General features: G+C 36.7%; 5 protein-coding genes across 5 annotated transcripts; 4 read left to right on the forward strand and 1 right to left on the reverse strand.

Moving 5' to 3' along the window:
- Positions 1 to 2,106: 2,106 nt before the first annotated feature.
- CBG20421 lies at positions 2,107 to 4,129 on the forward strand (the record flags this gene model as incomplete). The annotated part of the gene is made up of 8 exons (XM_002646517.2): positions 2,107 to 2,166; positions 2,216 to 2,311; positions 2,769 to 2,984; positions 3,031 to 3,132; positions 3,232 to 3,468; positions 3,516 to 3,665; positions 3,713 to 3,880; positions 3,944 to 4,129. 8 exons carry the CDS (start codon positions 2,107 to 2,109, stop codon positions 4,127 to 4,129), a joined length of 1,215 nt encoding a protein of 404 aa, XP_002646563.2.
- A 3,359-nt stretch (positions 4,130 to 7,488) lies between these two features.
- CBG20422 lies at positions 7,489 to 9,562 on the forward strand (the record flags this gene model as incomplete). The annotated part of the gene is made up of 4 exons (XM_045241356.1): positions 7,489 to 7,534; positions 8,053 to 8,252; positions 8,899 to 9,141; positions 9,401 to 9,562. The coding sequence occupies 4 exons, from the start codon at positions 7,489 to 7,491 to the stop codon at positions 9,560 to 9,562; spliced, it is 651 nt and encodes a 216-aa protein (XP_045097037.1).
- A 1,037-nt stretch (positions 9,563 to 10,599) lies between these two features.
- On the forward strand, positions 10,600 to 11,885 carry CBG20423 (the record flags this gene model as incomplete). Its single annotated transcript, XM_002646519.1, has 3 exons — positions 10,600 to 10,657; positions 10,708 to 10,847; positions 11,700 to 11,885. 3 exons carry the CDS (start codon positions 10,600 to 10,602, stop codon positions 11,883 to 11,885), a joined length of 384 nt encoding a protein of 127 aa, XP_002646565.1.
- A 375-nt stretch (positions 11,886 to 12,260) lies between these two features.
- On the reverse strand, positions 12,261 to 13,915 carry CBG20424 (the record flags this gene model as incomplete). The annotated part of the gene is made up of 4 exons (XM_002646520.2): positions 12,261 to 12,293; positions 12,344 to 12,819; positions 13,666 to 13,753; positions 13,799 to 13,915. The coding sequence occupies 4 exons, from the start codon at positions 13,913 to 13,915 to the stop codon at positions 12,261 to 12,263; spliced, it is 714 nt and encodes a 237-aa protein (XP_002646566.2).
- Positions 13,916 to 14,363: 448 nt separating this feature from the next.
- Positions 14,364 to 15,681, forward strand: CBG20425 (the record flags this gene model as incomplete). Its single annotated transcript, XM_002646521.2, has 4 exons — positions 14,364 to 14,513; positions 14,980 to 15,067; positions 15,123 to 15,598; positions 15,649 to 15,681. The coding sequence occupies 4 exons, from the start codon at positions 14,364 to 14,366 to the stop codon at positions 15,679 to 15,681; spliced, it is 747 nt and encodes a 248-aa protein (XP_002646567.2).
- Positions 15,682 to 19,125: the final 3,444 nt, after the last annotated feature.

Raw genomic sequence — 19,125 nt, forward strand, 5'->3', positions numbered from 1 at the left:
AGAACCCCTCTTTCTTTGGGGCGGACAACCATTCTCGGTCTGTCCTAGTCTCTCCCAGCCTTCTCTACTTTTCCCCCTCTATTCTCGTACATCTTTAGTACCTGAATAAATCTGTATTCTATAACTACTATTCGTATTCCTTGATCCGGCCAGAATGCCGGATCCTAAGGACGTAACAATTACCTTACAACAATCATTTCCGTAAAACCTGTAATAGAAAGGCCCCCACACTGTCAACTTTAAGACAATTTATCTCGATTCCTGTAAAAGATATCGAAAAGTGGTTAACTAATAAAATGTTTTTAATATTGTGATAAACATTTTATCAGTTGACAACTTTTTGATATCATTCAAAAAAAGTGAGAAATCTAGGCTCAAAGTGGACGACCCGGGTAGCGTTCTATTAGAGTGTTTACGGTATTTGTCACCATATTCCCATAGGCTCCGCCCCTTTTTCCATAGATTAACAGTGACTTCATAGAGGGGGAAAACAGGGTCGTTTTGAAGGAAGATTCAGGTTTCTAGAGTGTCTGAGAGTTGAGATACAGTAGTTTGAAGGTAAAAGGTTTTTTAAAATTAAATTTTTTTTTTGAATTTCAATTTTCAGTCTTAAAATACGCAAAAAATTACACCGTATCGTCAAAGTTTCACATTTCTGGCTCATCTGAGTCTCAGATTCTGAGAGTCGAGAAATAGCCTTTTGATTTTAGAAGAGACCCAGATAGTTAGAGAGTCTTCTTGTCTGCGCTCTCTCACTTCCCTATACTCTCTAGTCGCGAAAACTTCAAATGGCTATATCTCGAGTTCTAGGACAGTTCTAGGATGGTTTTTGCAGTTAAACATTTAGTTTTTAATTTTTTTTTTCAAATAAATTTACTTTTTCAACTAGAACAAAATTTTGAATCTTCAAAATCGCTCAAAACTTGTGAAAATTGATTAGAATTAAAAAGCGCAAAAAATGGTATAAATCAGATAAAATTTCGAACTTCTAGCTCATCTGAGAGTCGAGATATGAGCGTTTGAAGTTTTGGAGAGACGCAGACAGTCAGAGTGTCGTGTTGTCTGCGCTCTCTCACTCTCTCGCCTCTAAGCTTGAAAGCGTTGTATCTCAGCTCCTAGGCAAGCTAGAAAAATGATGTTTTCACCAAAATGTGTCATTTGAATTACTGTAGTCTTTTACCTCTGCTTTCTCGACATCTCTAGCCGTTGCAATAATCAATTCAATATTCTACTTTCCCATAGAATAAATAGTGACGCGCGGAACCCGAGAGATGTCGGCTGCTGTCTAGGGGGTCCCTATATAAACAAATGACCTATATAAGATTTCGTTCTTCCGTGCACATATATTATGCTTGTCTGAGAAAAAAAAAGGTTAGAGAGTAATTTTTGCAGTCTGAATACGGTAGAGATATCGAAGCGGGATTTTTTTTTAATCTTGAAAATTTCAATTCAAAAACTAGAGTACTCCCTTAAAGTAATCGAATTTTACCCACGATTAATTCATGGTACCTCAAAGACAGATATTTTCTTATGTCTCTCTGCGTCTCTCCCCTCACACTCTCTCGTTCCTCTTTCTCTAATTCCCCATCCACCTGTTTTCTCCTGCAGACAGCTCACGGATTTTCACATATTGTACCCAAAAGATCGGAAAAAATCGAAATTTGTTCCTGCAGTTTTTAGTACTGTAGTTTGATATTATTAAGAACAAAATAGACGGGCATCATCTTGCTGCTACTTTGCGTTCTCTATGAAAATTTGGGAAAATTTGGTTCAGTGGGGACTTCGCTAGGGTCGGCGACACGGAACAAACGGACAAGCACAGAGAGTTTCGTGATTGTTGATAGAAAAGATTGGGAAAATTAATGATACATACAGTTTTTCATTTGGGCGAGAGTGCTATGGAAGTGCATATCTAATTAGGTTTCTTTCTTCACCTGCCTGTTTTTATGACCATTATGATTGATGGATTGGGACCACTCCTATACCGTCTCCTTCACCCTCTCTCCTCCCACTCCACCTGTTTTCTCCTGTAGACATCCCACGGACATTTACACATTCTCATAAAATTGGTCAGACCATTTCTCTTCTCTTATCCAATCCCAAAATATGAGCGGTTATTATGTTGACTACGGTTTTCTCTGTGATTTCGATTCTCGAAACATTTATGTAAGTTTCTTTGATCCTCTCGATTTCTTGTCTAAAAAGGAATTTGCAGCTCTTCGATTGCCTCAGACGTCGTCTTCAAACAATTCGTAACACATATGATTCAAGGAAGTTGATATTAGGAAAGTGCTATTCGGCAAAGCATATGGTAGGTTATTCGAAATCGTTTCAAATAAAGTAAAATTGAGCTTAAATTTGGTCGGCGCCGCTGGTGGCGAGCCGCGCGCAGTTGAAACCAATTATCTTGGTTTCTGTGGAAGATATCAATAATTTGAAACTGACAAAATGTTGGTCGTAAAATTACCAACATTTTGTTAGTCAACACATTTTTTGTATCTTTTAAACGAAACAAGAAAATTGAGCTGAAAGTCTGCAGGCCAAGCCACTCTCAATTCTTGTGTGAGATATCAAAATTTTGTAAACTAACAAAATGTTGCTGCTATGTAAGATGTCAATAATTTGTCAAATGACAAAACATTGCTGATTTTATGATAAACATTTTATCAGTTGACAAAATTTTGATATCTCTTCTAGGAACCGAGATATTCAAGCTCAAACGTAGGATGGAGGTTTCCCAATGAAACTTGATTTTTTCTTTTTTGCAGGTGATCAAGGAACATGATGTTGAAGAGAAATTTAGAAGAAATGTAAAATTCTATGCTCATGGATCCAATGTCACCGCTGATACTATTGCGACAATGCCAGAGAATCTTCCAGGGCTTGAGAAGTTTCAAGGAAAAATTTGGTCGCAGTACCTTGGATTCCTGAGGGACCCAAAGAATAAGTTTGCCGAGACAATGTGTGGTGACGAATTGGGATGGGTAAGTATTCTGAAATTTTAAAATCAGAATATCGAAAGATTTTCAGGTTAATGTCAAATATGCACCAGATGGGGATACGGTTTTCGAGATAGTAGATGTAGTCCAGAACTGTACAGTTCATCTTCCAAAGGAGGAGTTGTTACCAACGGTGAGTAATATTAAAGTTCATAGAAGAATAATTATCTTTACTAATTATCTTTAATTGAAGCTATAATTAAAGCCATTAATCGAAGCAAAACATTTGTAGCCTTGGTCGCCGGAGTATACGGAATGGGTGCCGCCGCAACATCATCCATTCGCGTTCATTAACCACAATAAACATCGGCCACTAAGCTCAAGACAGCGATTCGTGAGTCATTCAGTCTGCATCGAGACTAACATCTTCAATCCTGCGTTCAATTCAAAAAAAGAGGGATCATCGGAAAAATGTGACCATCTGTTTGCACTGAACCTGGGAATGGTTCGTACACTGAAGCCAGCAAAGGTAGGTACAATATACTGTACAGGTTCAGAACTATTCGTAATTTCCAGATTGGTGCATGGTACCAACACGAGGTGAATGAAAAACGAAGCGGCAAAAAAGCAATAAAGGATTTGGAACAATATCATGCCATTACTGCGAGCAAGTTGTTCGAAATCGAGGCACCGATTCCAACCAAAGTTGTTTATGGGAATGTTAAGGTAACAGATATTTTTTGGTCCCGAAAAATGAATCAATTTTTGTTTAGTTCGAAGTCGAATTCCCATTCGACCATGACGTCTTGGAAAGCTGGGAAAACCGGAGCACCATCGACTGGTTCCAGAGAACAAAGGGGCTGAAAAAAGATAGCCATTTCTGGAATAAGTATTTGGGGAAGGTGGAGATTTATCCAGAGGAAGCAATGGAGATCATTCAGGTTTGTTGGGACTCGCACTTGGGAACATGGCTTTGAGACTTTCAGAATTTTTCTTTTTTTCAGATAGTTGAAGAATATCGTCTGGATCTTCTGGAGCCTTTCAGATCCGAGCCTATCACAGTTATCAGTGAAGTGGTCCGTCATAGAAATTCCTATCAAAATAACAAAACCTATCCAGAACATGGAATTTTCCTAGTGAAAAATGTAATTGGAATCAAAGATGTAAAGGGGAAAATTATCAATGTTTGATTCTCCTTCTTTTTATGGTTACTGTAATTTCTATGATTACCCTCTTGTTTCCCGTCTTTTCTTATACTTGTTGTCCCTCTTACTGTAGTTTTCAAACTTTTAATGTTCAAAAAGAGCAATAAATAATTTTATGAGCAAGAAACGGTCATTAATGGGGGTTTTAAATGAGAATGGGTTTCGGGGAATTCAAATGCTACAGTGTCCCAGATAGGGTCTAAAGACAAACATGACATGTTTCTGAAGGTACTCCATTCTCACAGCATTTTCGCAAAGGAATTCAGGTTTGTTGGGACTCCCGTTTTTTTGGGGAGAATGGTTTTGAATTTTTAGAATTTTCCCTTTTTCCAGAAAGTCGAAGAATACTGTCAAGATCTTTTGGAACCTTTCAAGTCAGAGCCCATTACGGTTGTTGGGGAAGTGGTACGTCATCGGAATGCCTATCAAAACAACAAAGAATATCCTCAATTTGGAATTTTTCTAGTGAAATATGTCATTGGAATCAAAGATGTAAAGGGGAAAATTATCAATGTTTGATTCCCCTTCTTTTTATGGTTACTGTAACTTCTATGATTACCATGTTGTTCCGCTTTTCTTGTTACACTTGTTGTCCCTCTTTTCATGGTTGCTGTAGTTTTTAAACTTGAAAAAATATTTTTTTCTATGATTACCTTGTTGTTCAATTCTTCTCGTTACTGTAGTTTTAAAGGTGAGGAGACAGGAGATTTTTCGTAGTTTTTTTGTAGCTAGGGTATGCATTCTACCGTGACGGTGTACAACGCTAAATGTCACTCTGCGTACAGCTGTCGTCCTCGCCTTTATGTATGCAATCGGGCGTGCGCTTTCTCTTTGCACGCGTGGCTCAGTCGGTAGCGGCGCCGCACCCTAAATCATCGCCCTCACAAGTTCACCTCCTCGAGGGGCATCTTTGAACGGAATTTCGAGAACATTATTTTTTTCATGTCCCCCCACCTTTAAACGTTCTATTATATAATTATTTTTTAAAACAATACATATTTTTTGAGCGAGAGAATTGTCTTTTAGGGGGTCATAAAATGGGAAATTCGAATTGGTTTTGAGGGATTCAATTGCTACAATATCCCAGCACGACATATTTTCAAAGGCACCTCTACCACCAAAATATCAATTAAGTTTAAAAAATGTTTCAAGCCATTTTTTTTCCTTTTATGACTGGTGTCTTCTTCCCGCACACTGACCTTTTTTCGATGCATTTTTTTCTTTGACACTTTTCAACTATTATGCTTGTCTGAGAAAAAAAAAGGTTAGAGAGTATTTTTTGCAGTCTGAATACGGTAGCGGTTTCGAAGCGGAGAGCCTAAACAGCACACAAACGGTGGAGACGCAGACACTTTTTCTCTGCGTCTCAACCTTTTTTCTCACTATCAGACAAGCATAATATTACTGTGCACAAATAGAACTCAATTTCTCAAATGTTTAGTAAAGGTGAAAATTCAAAAAGCAACAGTAACAAGAGAAGAGAAGGGGACAATCATAGAACAAAAAAAAACATCGAAGTACAGTAACCAATAAAATATTGATGACAGGAAAATAAGAATCAAAAATTGATGATCTTGCCAGTAACATCTTTGATACTGACAACATTTTTCACTAGGAAAATTCCAAATTCGGGATATGTTTTGTTATTTTCATACGAGTTTCGATGGCGGACCACTTCTCCAACGACTGTGATCGGCTCCGATTTGAATGGTTCTGGAAGATCACGACGGTAGGCTTCCACTTTCTGTAAAAAGGAGGATTCTTATTGTTCAAGAAAACCCAACAAACCTGTAGTTTTTGAGTTCAAATTTCCAATTCACACCAATAAAAATGAGTGATTTTATTGACACATCAAAGAGAATGCACATTAACATTTGGATAGATGAGAAAACGAGCAAAGAATGATGAGAATGGGGGATCCAAATGCTACAGTATCCTCAGGTGTTTGAAATATTTCAGAAAACCAAAAGTTTTAGATTTTTCCTAAACATTCTGAAAATTTCAGAAAAATCTGAAAAAATTAAGAATTTTGCACTATTGAAAAACGGGATTATTAAAAAATATAAAAGTGTAAAAAAAATACGAAAGTCTAAAAATTTGAAATTATAGAGATTTCTGAAAAAATTGAAAAGATCAGAAAAAAGATTAGGAAATCTGCTCTCCCTATTACATGCTACTGATGTTTTTGAATTTTTATTCCTGAAAAAACAAGAGCTTCAAAATGAGTATACTCATGACCTATTTACTCCGATTTTAAATTTTTTGTGATCTATGTGCCTTTAAACTCCAAAAATCGAATTTCACCAAACCTAGACATGATTACACTTATTTTGAAGCTCTCGACGCGCTAAATTCAAAAATAATATTTTCATTGCTGAGTATCTGGTTTTTGCTCCTGCCACCATCAATGCGCCTTTAAAAATTGTTTCGAGCTACCGTAACTCTTTCATTTTCCGTATTTGGCTTTCAAAGTTAATGCCATTCAAGTTCACTAAACGAGAGCTTCAAAATGAATATAATCAAGACCTACTTTCTCTAGCTTCCCAAATTTTCGTGGTCCATGCGCCTTTAATTTCGAAAATAGGATTTCGTGAAACCTAGTCATGTTTATACTCATTTTGTAGCTCATGACAAGGCAAATTCAATCATCCAGTTTTTATTGCTGAAAATCTGAAAATTTCAGGCTAACCACCCGGATTTGATAGAAGGAAGGGCCCTCAAAAATTTTCAAGCTACCGTAACTTGTTTATTTGCCATTTTTAGTTATTAAAACTTGTATCATTCAATTTTACTAAACGAGAGCTTCAAAATAAATATAATCATGGCCTACTTTCTCTAGCTTCCCAAATTTTCGTGGTCCATGCGCCTTTAAACCCGAAAAATCAATTTCACGAAACCTAGTCATGTTTATACTCATTTTGAAGCTCTCGACAAGGCAAATTCGAAAATCACTATTTTAACTCTAAAAATCTGAAATTTTCAGAATAAAACCCCGGATTTTTAAAGCAGAAAATTGACGCTAACTGCTCCGAAAATCTGTAAAACTACTAAAAGTTCCAGATGACTCATCTCCTTTGAACTCCTGGACCAGATTTCTGACCCAAGTTTCAAAACAACCCATTTTTTTCACGTGATTTTGGGGTCCAGAGCTCTTTACCCATCACTTTTTATGAGTCATACGCCTGGAACTCTTCTTTTTTTCCCTGTTTTTCTCTTGAAACCGCCCGTAAAACTGATGGCATGATATGAGGAGACCAAGAGATAAAGACAAAGTGTAAAACAGGTGTTGTGTAGCTTTTCCTCTTTAAAATCGGCGCCTCGACGGCTCAATTGCTCAGTTCGAAATGCGTTCAGCTCTCTGGCTCTTCCCGATTTTCTGCTTGGCGCAAGGTAAAAGATTTTATCACTTTATCAGAATCAAATTTTCAAGTTTAGCTTGTAGAGAGCTTCAAAATGAGTATAATCATGCCTAGGTTCCAGGAAATTTGATTTTTGAGTTCAAAGGCGCATGGACCACAAAAAAATTCGAAATCAAAGAAAGTAGGTCATGTTTATACTCATTTTGAAGCTCGTAACAAGCTGAATCTGAATTTAACAATTTTTTTTCTGAAAAACCGACATATAGTGTGAAATTGGCCTAGACTCTTAAATTAGGGGGTTTTCGAGTTTGAAGGCGCATTGCTCATTTTTGGAATTCTGTCCAATTCTCAAGTATACAAACTGAATATTCACATTTAGCTCGTTGAGAGCTTCAAAATGAGTATAATCATGACGTACATTCTCGAAATTTCGAAAATATTGTGGTCCATGCGCCTTTAAACTCCAAAAATCATATTTCACCAAACCTACTCGTGATTATACTCATTTTGAAGCTCTCAACGCGTCAAATTCAATTTTTCACATTTCAGGATACGTCTTTGATTGCCTCGACGATTGTGAGTGCGACACAGAAGATGAGGTCATTCATTGTCACAACGGTGATCGTACCCAGCTCCGCTTGCCATCCGGCGCCCGTCTTCGCGGATTCCCAGTCATTGGACTGACCTACAACAAGATTGTCACTCTTCCAGATGAGACTACTCTTCTGGCAAAGTTCCCAGATTTGAAGGTAATAAAGAATTTTTTCTAGAAAATTATTTTTTCTGCTAATGTTTTAATTCTAAAAGATTCATCTGAAAATTTCAAATGTTTCCCTGAAAGAATTACATCTCTAGCTTATCTGGGAGTCGAGATACGATCATTTGAAGTTTAAGCGACTAGAGAGTTTGAGAAAGGGAGAGAGCGCAGACAACTAGAGTGTCTAACTGTCTGCGTCTCTCTAAACTTTAAATAGCTGTATCTCGGCTTTCAGACGTCCTAGAACCTTGGTTTTTTTGCTGAAACGCGTAATTTTTGATGCGTTATATTATTCACAGAATGAAACTATAAATTTTGAAAAATGTTGAAATTTCAGAAAACTTATGAATTTTTATTATTTTTAATTTTAATAAATCTCAAAAATACACATCAAATCAGGAAATTTGGTGAAAATTTCAGCTTTTTAGTTTATCTACAAGCTGAGATACGGTAATTTGAAGTTTGGCGGCGCGAGAGTGCGGGAAAGGGAGAGAGCGCAGACAACTAGAGTGTCTAACTGTCTGCGTCTCTCTAAACTCCAAATGGCTGTATCTCGGCTCTCAGACGTCAGAGAACCTTGGTTTTTTCGCTATAATGACTCAAATTTTTAGTATTTTCAGAAATTAAAAAAAATTCAGGTTATTGATGTCGAGCGTAACCCAGATTTCGATTGCGACTCTATCAACAACTACGAGCACATCAAGATCGTGTCCGATTGCTTCAAAAACATCACCGAAATCTCGAAAGTGCCAAAATTGTTCCGTCCAACGAAGGAGTGCGATTTGGCGTGCCAAACTTCCAAGCACTATGCTAAACTTCATGAATACGTGCTCTCACTTTGGGAAATCCTCAAGGACAAATACGAGAATTTTGATTTGGATGTGAGTTTTCAGGATTTGAAATGTTAAAATTGAATTTGACATGTTGAAAGCTTCAAAATGAATATAATCACGCCCAGGTTTCGTGAAATTTGAAATTTTGATTTTAGAGGCGCATGGACCCCAAAAAATTTGAAGTTTCGAGAAAGTAGGTCATGATTATACTCATTTTGAAGCTCACAACGTGCTGAATTCAAATTCTGTACTTATGTCTTTTAAATCAACATGGGAAAAATTTTAGGTCACTCTCCGCGATATTCAGCAATTTTTCACCATGGTCGTGAAGAAGATCCACAATGTCGGACAGGATATCAATAATCGCTTGGAAGCAGCCAAATCGAACAATCATCCAAAGAATACCAAGCCTGACGTCGAGCCATCGGAAATGTCGATTAGATTGGATGGAGAGGAAACCGAGATTTAATTTTTTTTTTGAAAAAGTTTGTAAACTTTTTTTATTTTTCTTGAACTGAATACAACTTGAAAATAACTGTTTTATTTTTGTTTGTTGTGATTCCAGCTTAAAAATGAGTATAATCATGCCTAGGTTTGATGAAATTTGATTTTTCGAGTTTAAAGGCGCATGGACCACGAGAATTTGAAATTTCACGAAACCTAGCCATGATTATACTGATTTTAAAGCTCTCAGTGTAAAAAATAAGGATAGTTTGTCCAAATTTCAGGAAAATTCCAATTAAATGTTTTGGGGGTCAATATCAGGTGGTCCCATCTTGCTAGGTTCGATTAAAATATCATGTTTCGAGTTTAAAGACACATGGACTTCAAAAACTTTGATTGTGATATAAAAACGGATTTAGCACGTTGAGAGCTTTGTAAAAAGTATAATCATGACCTACTTTCATGAATTTTCAAGTTTTTGTGGTCCATGCGCCTTTAAACCCCAAGAATCGAATTTCACCAAACCTAGGCGTGATTGTACTCATTTTGAAGCTTTAAACGTGACGAGTGAAAATATTTTGTTCAAATTTCAAAAACACCCGAAATGAAAATTTAGGGGCTCAATTTCCGGTGGTCCTAGGCATGTGTTAGAGTTTTCGAATTTTTAAGACGCAAATTTCAGAAGTGGACTCCGAAAACTTTGATTGTGATATGAAAATTTGGATTCAGCACAATGAGAGCTTCAAAATGAGTATAATCATGACCTTTTTTCATGAATTTTTAAGTTTTTTGTGGTCCATGCGCCTTTAAACCCCAAATATCGAATTTCACCAAACCTAGTCATGATTATACTCATTTTGAAGCTCTCAACTAGCCAAATTCAGACAAATTGTTTAAATTTCAAAGAACAACAAAATAAAAATTCTGGGACCTGAAATCAGGTGGTGGTTTATTGACGTCAAGGAAGAAAGCAGTTGTTCCAGAAAAAAAAACAAAAAAAAAATTTCTGATTTTTTTCTGGTTATTCGGAGCCTTTGACTTTTATTTTCATTTCAACAAAAAATGGGTCATCTCTTGTTTTCCTGGCTTTCTCTATCTTTTATTTTTTCCCTGGTCCAAGGTATTTTTCTGGAATTTTCCAGATTTTTTCTAGATTTTCTGAAATTTCAGGCCACATTTTCGACTGTTTCGGAAAATGTCGCTGTTATCCGGACCAGAAAATTATCCAGTGTCCCACAGAATTGAGAAATCAATTGGGACTGTCTTCCAAGGCCGCGATTGAAGGATTTCATGTGGATGATTTTAAAAAGGTGGGGACATTCTACCGTAACCTTTTAACTTTTGAATTTTGCATTCCAAAATTTATAGCATTCAATTACACTAAAAAGGAGCTTCAAAATGAGGATAATCATGACCTAGTTTCTTTAAATTTCTGTGGTCCATGCGCCTTTAAACCTGAAAAATCAAATTTCCAGGAACCTAGCCATGATTATACTCATTTTGAAGCTCTCAACGAGCTGAACTCAAAAATCATATTTTCATAGCGTTAAATCTGAAATTTTCAGACGATTCATTCGGATTTCAAAAAACATGAAAAAATTGAAAAATTTTCAAGCTACCGTAACTTTCTCATGTTTCATTCTTGCTTTTTGAAAATAATGTCATTTGATTTCTTCTAACAAGAGCTTCAAAATTAGTATAATCATGACCTACTTTCCCAAAACTCAATTTTTCGAAGGGTCCATGCGCCTTTAAACTGAAAATTTCAAACTTCATGAAACTTAGCCATGATTATACTCATTCTGAAGCTCTAAACCTGAAAATTTCAAAAAACACACTTTCAGATCTGAAAATCTGAAATTTTCAAACTAACCACCTGGATTTCAGAAAACATTTTTAAAAAAATTCAAGCTACCGTAACTTTCTCATTTTTCATTTTTGCTTTTTGAAAGTTATGTAATTTGATTGTACTAAACAAGAGCTTCAAAACGAGTTTAATCATGACCTACTTTCCCACTTTTCAACTTTTCGAAGGGTCCATGCGCCTTTAAACTAAAAAATCAAATTTTACGAAACCTAGTCATGATTATACTCATTGTGAAGCTCTTAACGAGCTAAACTCGAAAAACATATTTTCGTCGCTGAAAATATGACATTTTCAGGCAAATCACCCGGATTTCAAAGAGCTGAAAGTGGTCCCTGAGGGAACTTTCAAACCACTGACAACACGTGCTCCGAGAAAATATGGAAAATCCAGGCCGAGAAGAGATATGGACAGTTGGAATAGATTCAAAGCGTGGCTCATCGATTTTCAGAGAAAAATTCAAAATATGAGTCGGAGACATTGATTTTGAGATTTTTGAAATGAACATTTTTCAGTTTATTGGTTATTTAAGTGAAAAATCGACTTTCTAGCTCAACTCAGTGCTGAGATATAGCCGTTTGAAATTTGAGGAGCGAGAGAGTGAGAGGAGGGCGCAGACAGCGAGACACTCTAACTGTCTGCGTCTCTACGAAATTTCAAATGGCTGTAACTCGGCTCTCAGACGAGCTAGAAAGATGAAACTTTGACAGTTGTGCGTCATTTTTTCTAAATTTTCGGATTTATTAGAAATTCAGAAATTCAGAAATTCGAAAAATTTTTGATCCCTAAAATTATTTTCAAAAAAAAATTACAAAAAACTTTATTTTCAGAGGACAAAAGACAATTTCAGTTCACATCCTTACTGTCTTGGCTGGAAAATGGAGCGGGAGATCTGAAAACTTTTCTTAAATTTCAGAAAAAAATTTCAGCGAAAATCAAAACCTTTTCGAAAAATCCAAATTTCTGCGAATTCTGAAAATTGTCATCTGAATCCATTTGAATCGAAAAAGTGGTGCCAAAATCATTTCCAGCATCTTGTCTCTCGGATTTTATCGATTTTTTTGAATTCGATTTTTTGGATCCGCCCTCTTTTTTCGATGATTTTTTCGACGATTTTCTAGATTCTGGCTCATTTTTCTGGGATTTTTTGGAAGAAGATTTTCTAGAATTTTCTACGTTTTCTCCTCCAATCGATTCCATGTTCTTTGGTTCCTCTTCTTTTCTTGATGATCGTTTCGATGATCTACCGTAATCCGATGGTTGCAATGGATTTGTAAATGATCCATTTTCCATCGGACCACCTCCTGGAGATTCCAATTGCTCATCTTTCTCATTTTTCGGCGATTTCGATCCCCTCTTCAGAGATTCTGGGTCCTTTTCAACGACAATGTGGACTGTATGGGTACATGGTTTCTCTTCTGTAATTTTAAAATTTTGGCTTGGCGCGTTTTTAGTGACCTTGACGCATTTTTTAGTATTGATTCTATTTTTAGTGTCCTTGCACATTTAGGGTTAATTTACGCATTATTGGTGCCTTGACGCAAATCTAGTGCTTTGACGAATTTCTGGTGTCTTGGCGTATTTTTAGAGTCTTGACGCAACTTTAGTGTCTTGGCGCATTTTTTATTGTTTTGTCCTATTTTTAGTGCCCTGACGCATTCTTAGTGCTTTCACGCATATTTAGTGCCTTGACGCAATTTCAGTGCTTTGAGTGTATTGACGCATTTTCAGAGTCTTGACGCGTTTTGAGGGCCTTGACGCATTTTCAGCGTCTAGACGCATTTTCAGTACCTTGGCGCATTTTTAATGCATTGACGCGTTTTGGTGTCTTGACGAGCTTTCAGTGTCTAGGCGCATTTCTAGTGCCTTGACGGGTTTTTCGTGACTTTGACGCATTTGCAGTGTCTTGACGTACTTTTTTCCTTGGTGCATTTTTAGTGCCCTGACGCATTTTCAGTGCTTTGACGCATTTGTGGTGCCTTGGCGCATTTTGGGTGCCATGACGCATTTTAAGTGCCTTGGCGCATTTTTGGTACTTCGACCTATTCTTAGTATCTTGGAGAATTTTCAGTGCCTTGACGAGTTTCTAGTTCCTCGACCCATGTTTGGTGCCTTGGCGCATTTTGGGTGCCATGACGCATTTTAAGTGCCTTGACGCAATTTTGGTACTTCGACCTATTCTTAGTATCTTGGCGCATTTTCAGTGCCTTGACGAGTTTCTAGTTCCTCGACCCATGTTTGGTGCCTTGACGCATTTCACTCACTTTTCAAAAATAGGATAGACGAAACGATCCATACCATACAACTCAAACAGCACAACAAACCTCCACCAATCATTAACCACAAGAACCACTGAACTTTTGAATTTTCAAAATTTTAAAGTTCGCGCCAACTCACTCCCGGATAATTGACCATGGATCTGTCGATGATGAGCACATCTTTCCCAACAATATGAGTTAAATCGAATTCGCCTGTTGTACTATGACTTGTACTATTCCACGTGCCATTGGACATTTTGAAAAAACAGAAAGCAATGATTTTTGATTTTTTAAAAAATTCCCAAATTTGTTATTTTTTGCGTATTTTTTTGCCTTGACGCATTTTCAGTGCCTTGACGCATTTTTTGGTGAGTTGACAAATTTTCAGTGCTTCTACGCTTTCTCAGTTTCTTGACGCGTTTTTTGTGCACTCATTCAGTTTTGGTGCTTTGACGCATTTTCAGTGTCTTGACAAACTTTTGGTGTATTGACGCATTCTTAGTGCCTAGACACATTTTCAGCGCCTATGCGCGTTTTCTGTGCCTTGTCTCTTTTTATTTATTATTTATTTTATTTGTAATCCAAAAAAAATTCAAAGTTTTCCACGACTTTTTCCCGCCACGCCCTCTTATATTCCTATTTTTAATCCTATCCACCAAATCAATCAATATTTCTTGGTCCAATCAATTTTTCGAATTCTCAAGATGGCGAAAAGTAATTTGACTGGAATTGTCAATTCGACCACTCCTAAGACTACTACCGAAATTGTGAAAAAGACCACTGGGCTAGTTTTTACATATATTAGAGGATCGGGAATCGAAGTCAACGAAGATCAAATCACCAATTATCCACAGGTGCGTTGATCGGGAAAAGCGCAAAGGCACTAGAAATGCGTCAAGGTCCTACAAATGCGTCAAGGCACGGAAACTAAAATTTTCGCCTAACATTTCCGTAAAGGCACGAAAATTCGTCGAGGCACTAGAAACGCGTCAAGGTACTAAAACACGTCAAGGCACGGAAAATGCTTCAATGCTCTAAAAATGCGTCAAGGCACTATAAATGCGTCAATGCTCGAAAAATGGGTTTTGACCCAAAATGCGCCAAGGCACTGAAAATGCGTAAGGAAATGAAAATGAGTCAAGACGCCGAAAATCAGTCATGCCATTGATAATGCGTCGATGCCCTAAAAATGCGCCAAGGCACGAAAAATGCGTCAAAACAATGAAAACACGTGGGCACAAAAGTGGAACAACAGACGCGCCAACGCACCCAAAACGCATCAAACCTACCAGAAACAAGTCACCAATTGTTTATTTTCAGTGGTTCTCGTATATCATCGCCGTCGGATGCTGTGTATGCTGTCTCACTTGTATGGCTTGGATCGTCTGTGCTCTTTGTTTTTTCAAAAGTAAGTGATCCGGAAAAGCGCCAACGCACCAAAAACGCGTCAACGTTTTTTTTAGGAGAAAAGAAATGCACGCATACAGTCCACATTGTCGTTGAGAAGGACCCAGAATCTCTGAAGAGGGGATCGAAATCGCCGAAAAATGAGAAAGATGAGCAATTGGAATCTCCAGGAGGTGGTCCGATGGAAAATGGATCATTTACAAATCCATTGCAACCATCGGATTACGGTAGATCATCGAAACGATCATCAAGAAAAGAAGAGGAACCAAAGAACATGGAATCGATTGGAGGAGAAAACGTAGAAAATTCTAGAAAATCTTCTTCCAAAAAATCCCAGAAAAATGAGCCAGAATCTAGAAAATCGTCGAAAAAATCATCGAAAAAAGAGGGCGGATCCAAAAAATCGAATTCAAAAAAATCGATAAAATCCGAGAGACAAGATGCTGGAAATGATTTTGGCACCACTTTTTCGATTCAAATGGATTCAGATGACAATTTTCAGAATTCGCAGAAATTTGGATTTTTCGAAAAGGTTTTGATTTTCGCTGAAATTTTTTTCTGAAATTTAAGAAAAGTTTTCAGATCTCCCGCTCCATTTTCCAGCCAAGACAGTAAGGATGTGAACTGAAATTGTCTTTTGTCCTCTGAAAATAAAGTTTTTTGTAATTTTTTGGTTTTTCATACGTTTTTTTGAAAATTTCAGAAAAATGCGCCAAGGCCTTAAAATTGCGTCTAGACACCAAAATGAAACAGGACATTGAAAACGCGCCAATGCACTAGAAAAGCGCCGAAACACGAAAAACACGCCAAGGTACTGAATATGTGGCAATGCACTGAAAATGCGTTAAAACACGAAGAACGCGGTGAATGGAAAACGGAAACGGAAAACGCGCATAGTCAAATCACTGAAAATGCGTCAAGGCCCTAAAAATGCGTCAGTACACTAATAATGCACCAAAGCACGGAAAATGCGTCAAGGCACTAAACACGAGTCAGGGCACCAATAAATCATACACTAAAAACGCGTCAATGGGCACGGGAAACGCACGGGAAACGCGCATACGCACTGAAAATGCGCCAAACACAAAGAATGCGTCAAGGCACAGAAAACGCGCATAGGCGCTGAAAATGTGTCTAGGCACTAAGAATGTGTCAATACACCAAAAGTTTGTCAAGACACTGAAAATGCGTCAAAGCACCAAAACTGAATGAGTGCACAAAAAACGCGTCAAGAAACTGAGAAAGCGTAGAAGCACGGAAAATTCGTCAACTCACCAAAAAATACGTGGAGGCACCAAAAATGCGTCAAGGCACTGATAATGCGTCAAGGCACGAAAAACGGTCATAAGCACTGAGAATGCGCCAATGCACTAAAAATGCGTCAAGGCTCAAAAATTGCGTCAAGGCAATAAAAATGCGAAATTTTGGAAATTCCAGAGATCCCAAAATGTAGAACAAACAATGCGAAATCCCTTATTCATTGAATTTTTAATGAAAATTGAAAAAAAAATCATTGAAAATCCTGGACCGGAAAAAATTGGGACCCAATGTTTTTGGCACGCTGCCAAAAGTATATATTTTGTTGTTTTTTGAAAAAAAGTTTTGTTTGGTCCACTTTTTTTTTTTTTGGAAAATAATGATCTCATTAGTCTGGGTCAAAAAATGAAGTTCCGTTTTTTTTTTTTAATTTTGGGAATTTCAAAATTTCAGACCTTTCGAAATTTCGAATTTCTCAATTTCTGAATTTCTGTATTTCTGAATTTCTGAATTTCAGAATTTCTGAATTTCTGAATTTTCAAATTTCTGAATTTCTGAATTTCTGAATTTCCGAATTTCTGAATTTTCAAATTTCTGAATTTCTGAATTTCTGAATTTCTGAATTTCCGAATTTCTGAATTTTCAAATTTCTGAATATCCGAATTTCTGAATTTCTGAACTTTCGAATATCCGAATTTCTGAATTTCTGAACTTTCGAATTTCAGAGTTTCTGAATTTCTGAATTTCCGAATTTCTGAATTTTCAAATTTCTGAATATCCGAATTTCTGAATTTCTGAACTTTCGAATATCCGAATTTCTGAATTTCCGAACTTCTGAATTTCTGAATCTCTGAATTTCCGAATTTCTGAATTTTCAAATTTCTGAATTTCTGAATTTCTGAATTTCCGAATTTCTGATTTTTCAAATTTCTGAGTTTCTGGATTTTTGAATTTCTGAATTTCTGAATTTCCGAATTTCTGAATTTCTGAATTTCCGAATTTCTGAATTTTCAAATTTCTGAATTTCCGAATTTCTGAATTTCCGAATTTCTGAATTTTCAAATTTCTGAATTTCTGAATTTCTGAATTTCTGAATTTCCGAATTTCTGAATTTTCAAATTTCTGAATATCCGAATTTCTGAATTTCTGAACTTTCGAATATCCGAATTTCTGAATTTCTGAACTTTCGAATTTCAGAGTTTCTGGATTTTTGAATTTCTGAATTTCTGAATTTCCGAATTTCTGAATTTCTGAATTTCTGAATTTCCGAATTTCTGAATTTTCAAATTTCTGAACTTCCGAATTTCTGAATTTCCGAATTTCTGAATTTTCAAATTTCTGAATTTCTGAATTTGCACATTTTTTATTTTCAGCCCTTGTCATTTTCAGAAGGAAGTAATTTTTTAAAATCCGACTTTTTTCCTCATTTTCACAGACAGAATTTTCCAGAAGACATCTTCTGGATTCTGAACTCTCGACGTCACGTCTTCTGGAGATCCCACGCTTCTTCTTTTTATTCCTCACCTAATTATCGTCTTCCGTTACGTCTTCTCCAGAATTTCCGCTATTTTGTTCAAAAAGACGGGGAAGACCTATTGTAATATCTATTCTTTATCTAGAAATTTGAAGTCTGAGATTCTGAGATTCTGAGATTCTGAGATTCTGAAATTTTGAAATTTTTGAAATTCTGAATATCAGAATTTTCCAGAAGACGTGACTTCTTAAAGTATTTAGCATGAACAATGGCCAAACGACCAATGTACGGGTGAGTTCAAGAAACAATAATTACTAAAATTTTTAAAAATCGTGCGTTCGTGCGGAAATTCCTTGAAAACGTGACTGGTCTCGGTCTAATAATACTCAAAAAAATTCTTAATGAAAAGTTTTCATTTCCGGGTCCTCCTCTTTTTGAGTCACCCTATAAAAGAGGCAGGATAATGAGTTCATTTTTCAAAATTTCCAAAGTTTCGGATATTATTTTTTTTGATTTTTACTTTTTGAATATTTTTTCAAATAAAAACTACACATTTCAGTGAAAAAATCAGGATTCTAGCTCATCTGGTAGTCAAGATACAACCATTTGAAGTTTTGAAGAGACGCAGGCAATTAGAGTGTCTCGCTGTCTGCGCTCTCTCACTGTCTGCGTCTCTCCAAACTTCAAGAGCCTGTAGCTCAGCTTCCAGACGTGCTAGAAAGCTAGTTTNTCATGTCTCTAGCTCATCTGGGAGCCGAGTTACATCGCTTTGAAGTTTAGGAGACACGTAGACAGTTAGAGAGTCTTGTTATCTGCGCTCTCTCACTCTATCGCTATTGAAACTTGAAACGGTTGTATCTCAGCTGCCAGACAAGCTAGAAAGCTAAAATTTTCACAGGTCTAGTTAATTTTAGGTGTACTTTCAGTATTGCTTAGTAATTGGAAAAATTAAAATTCTAAATTTTCTGAATTTTTTTTTTCGAAACTGGTCTATTTCAAAAAGTAGGAAAGTATCTTAGATTACGCATTTCAGTGAAAAAATCAGGTTTCTATCTCATCTGGGAGCCGAGATACAGTCATTTTAAGTTTTGAAGAGACGCAGACAGTTAGAGTGTATCGTTGTCTGCGCTCTCTCACTCTCTCGCGCCTCTAAACTTTAAGAGCCTGTATCTCAGCTTCCAGACATCCTAGAAACTTCTAATTTTTGCTATTTCCCTTGAAAACTTCTATATTTTTTCTATGAATGGACATTCGACAATCGCAACCGATTACATTGCCTATCAATTCCAACTATTTCCACTGACCTTTCCCTTGATTACGGTACTGGC

This window comes from Caenorhabditis briggsae (genome assembly GCF_000004555.2).
Source record: "Caenorhabditis briggsae complete genome, chrI, whole genome shotgun sequence".
Taxonomy (NCBI): domain Eukaryota; kingdom Metazoa; phylum Nematoda; class Chromadorea; order Rhabditida; family Rhabditidae; genus Caenorhabditis; species Caenorhabditis briggsae.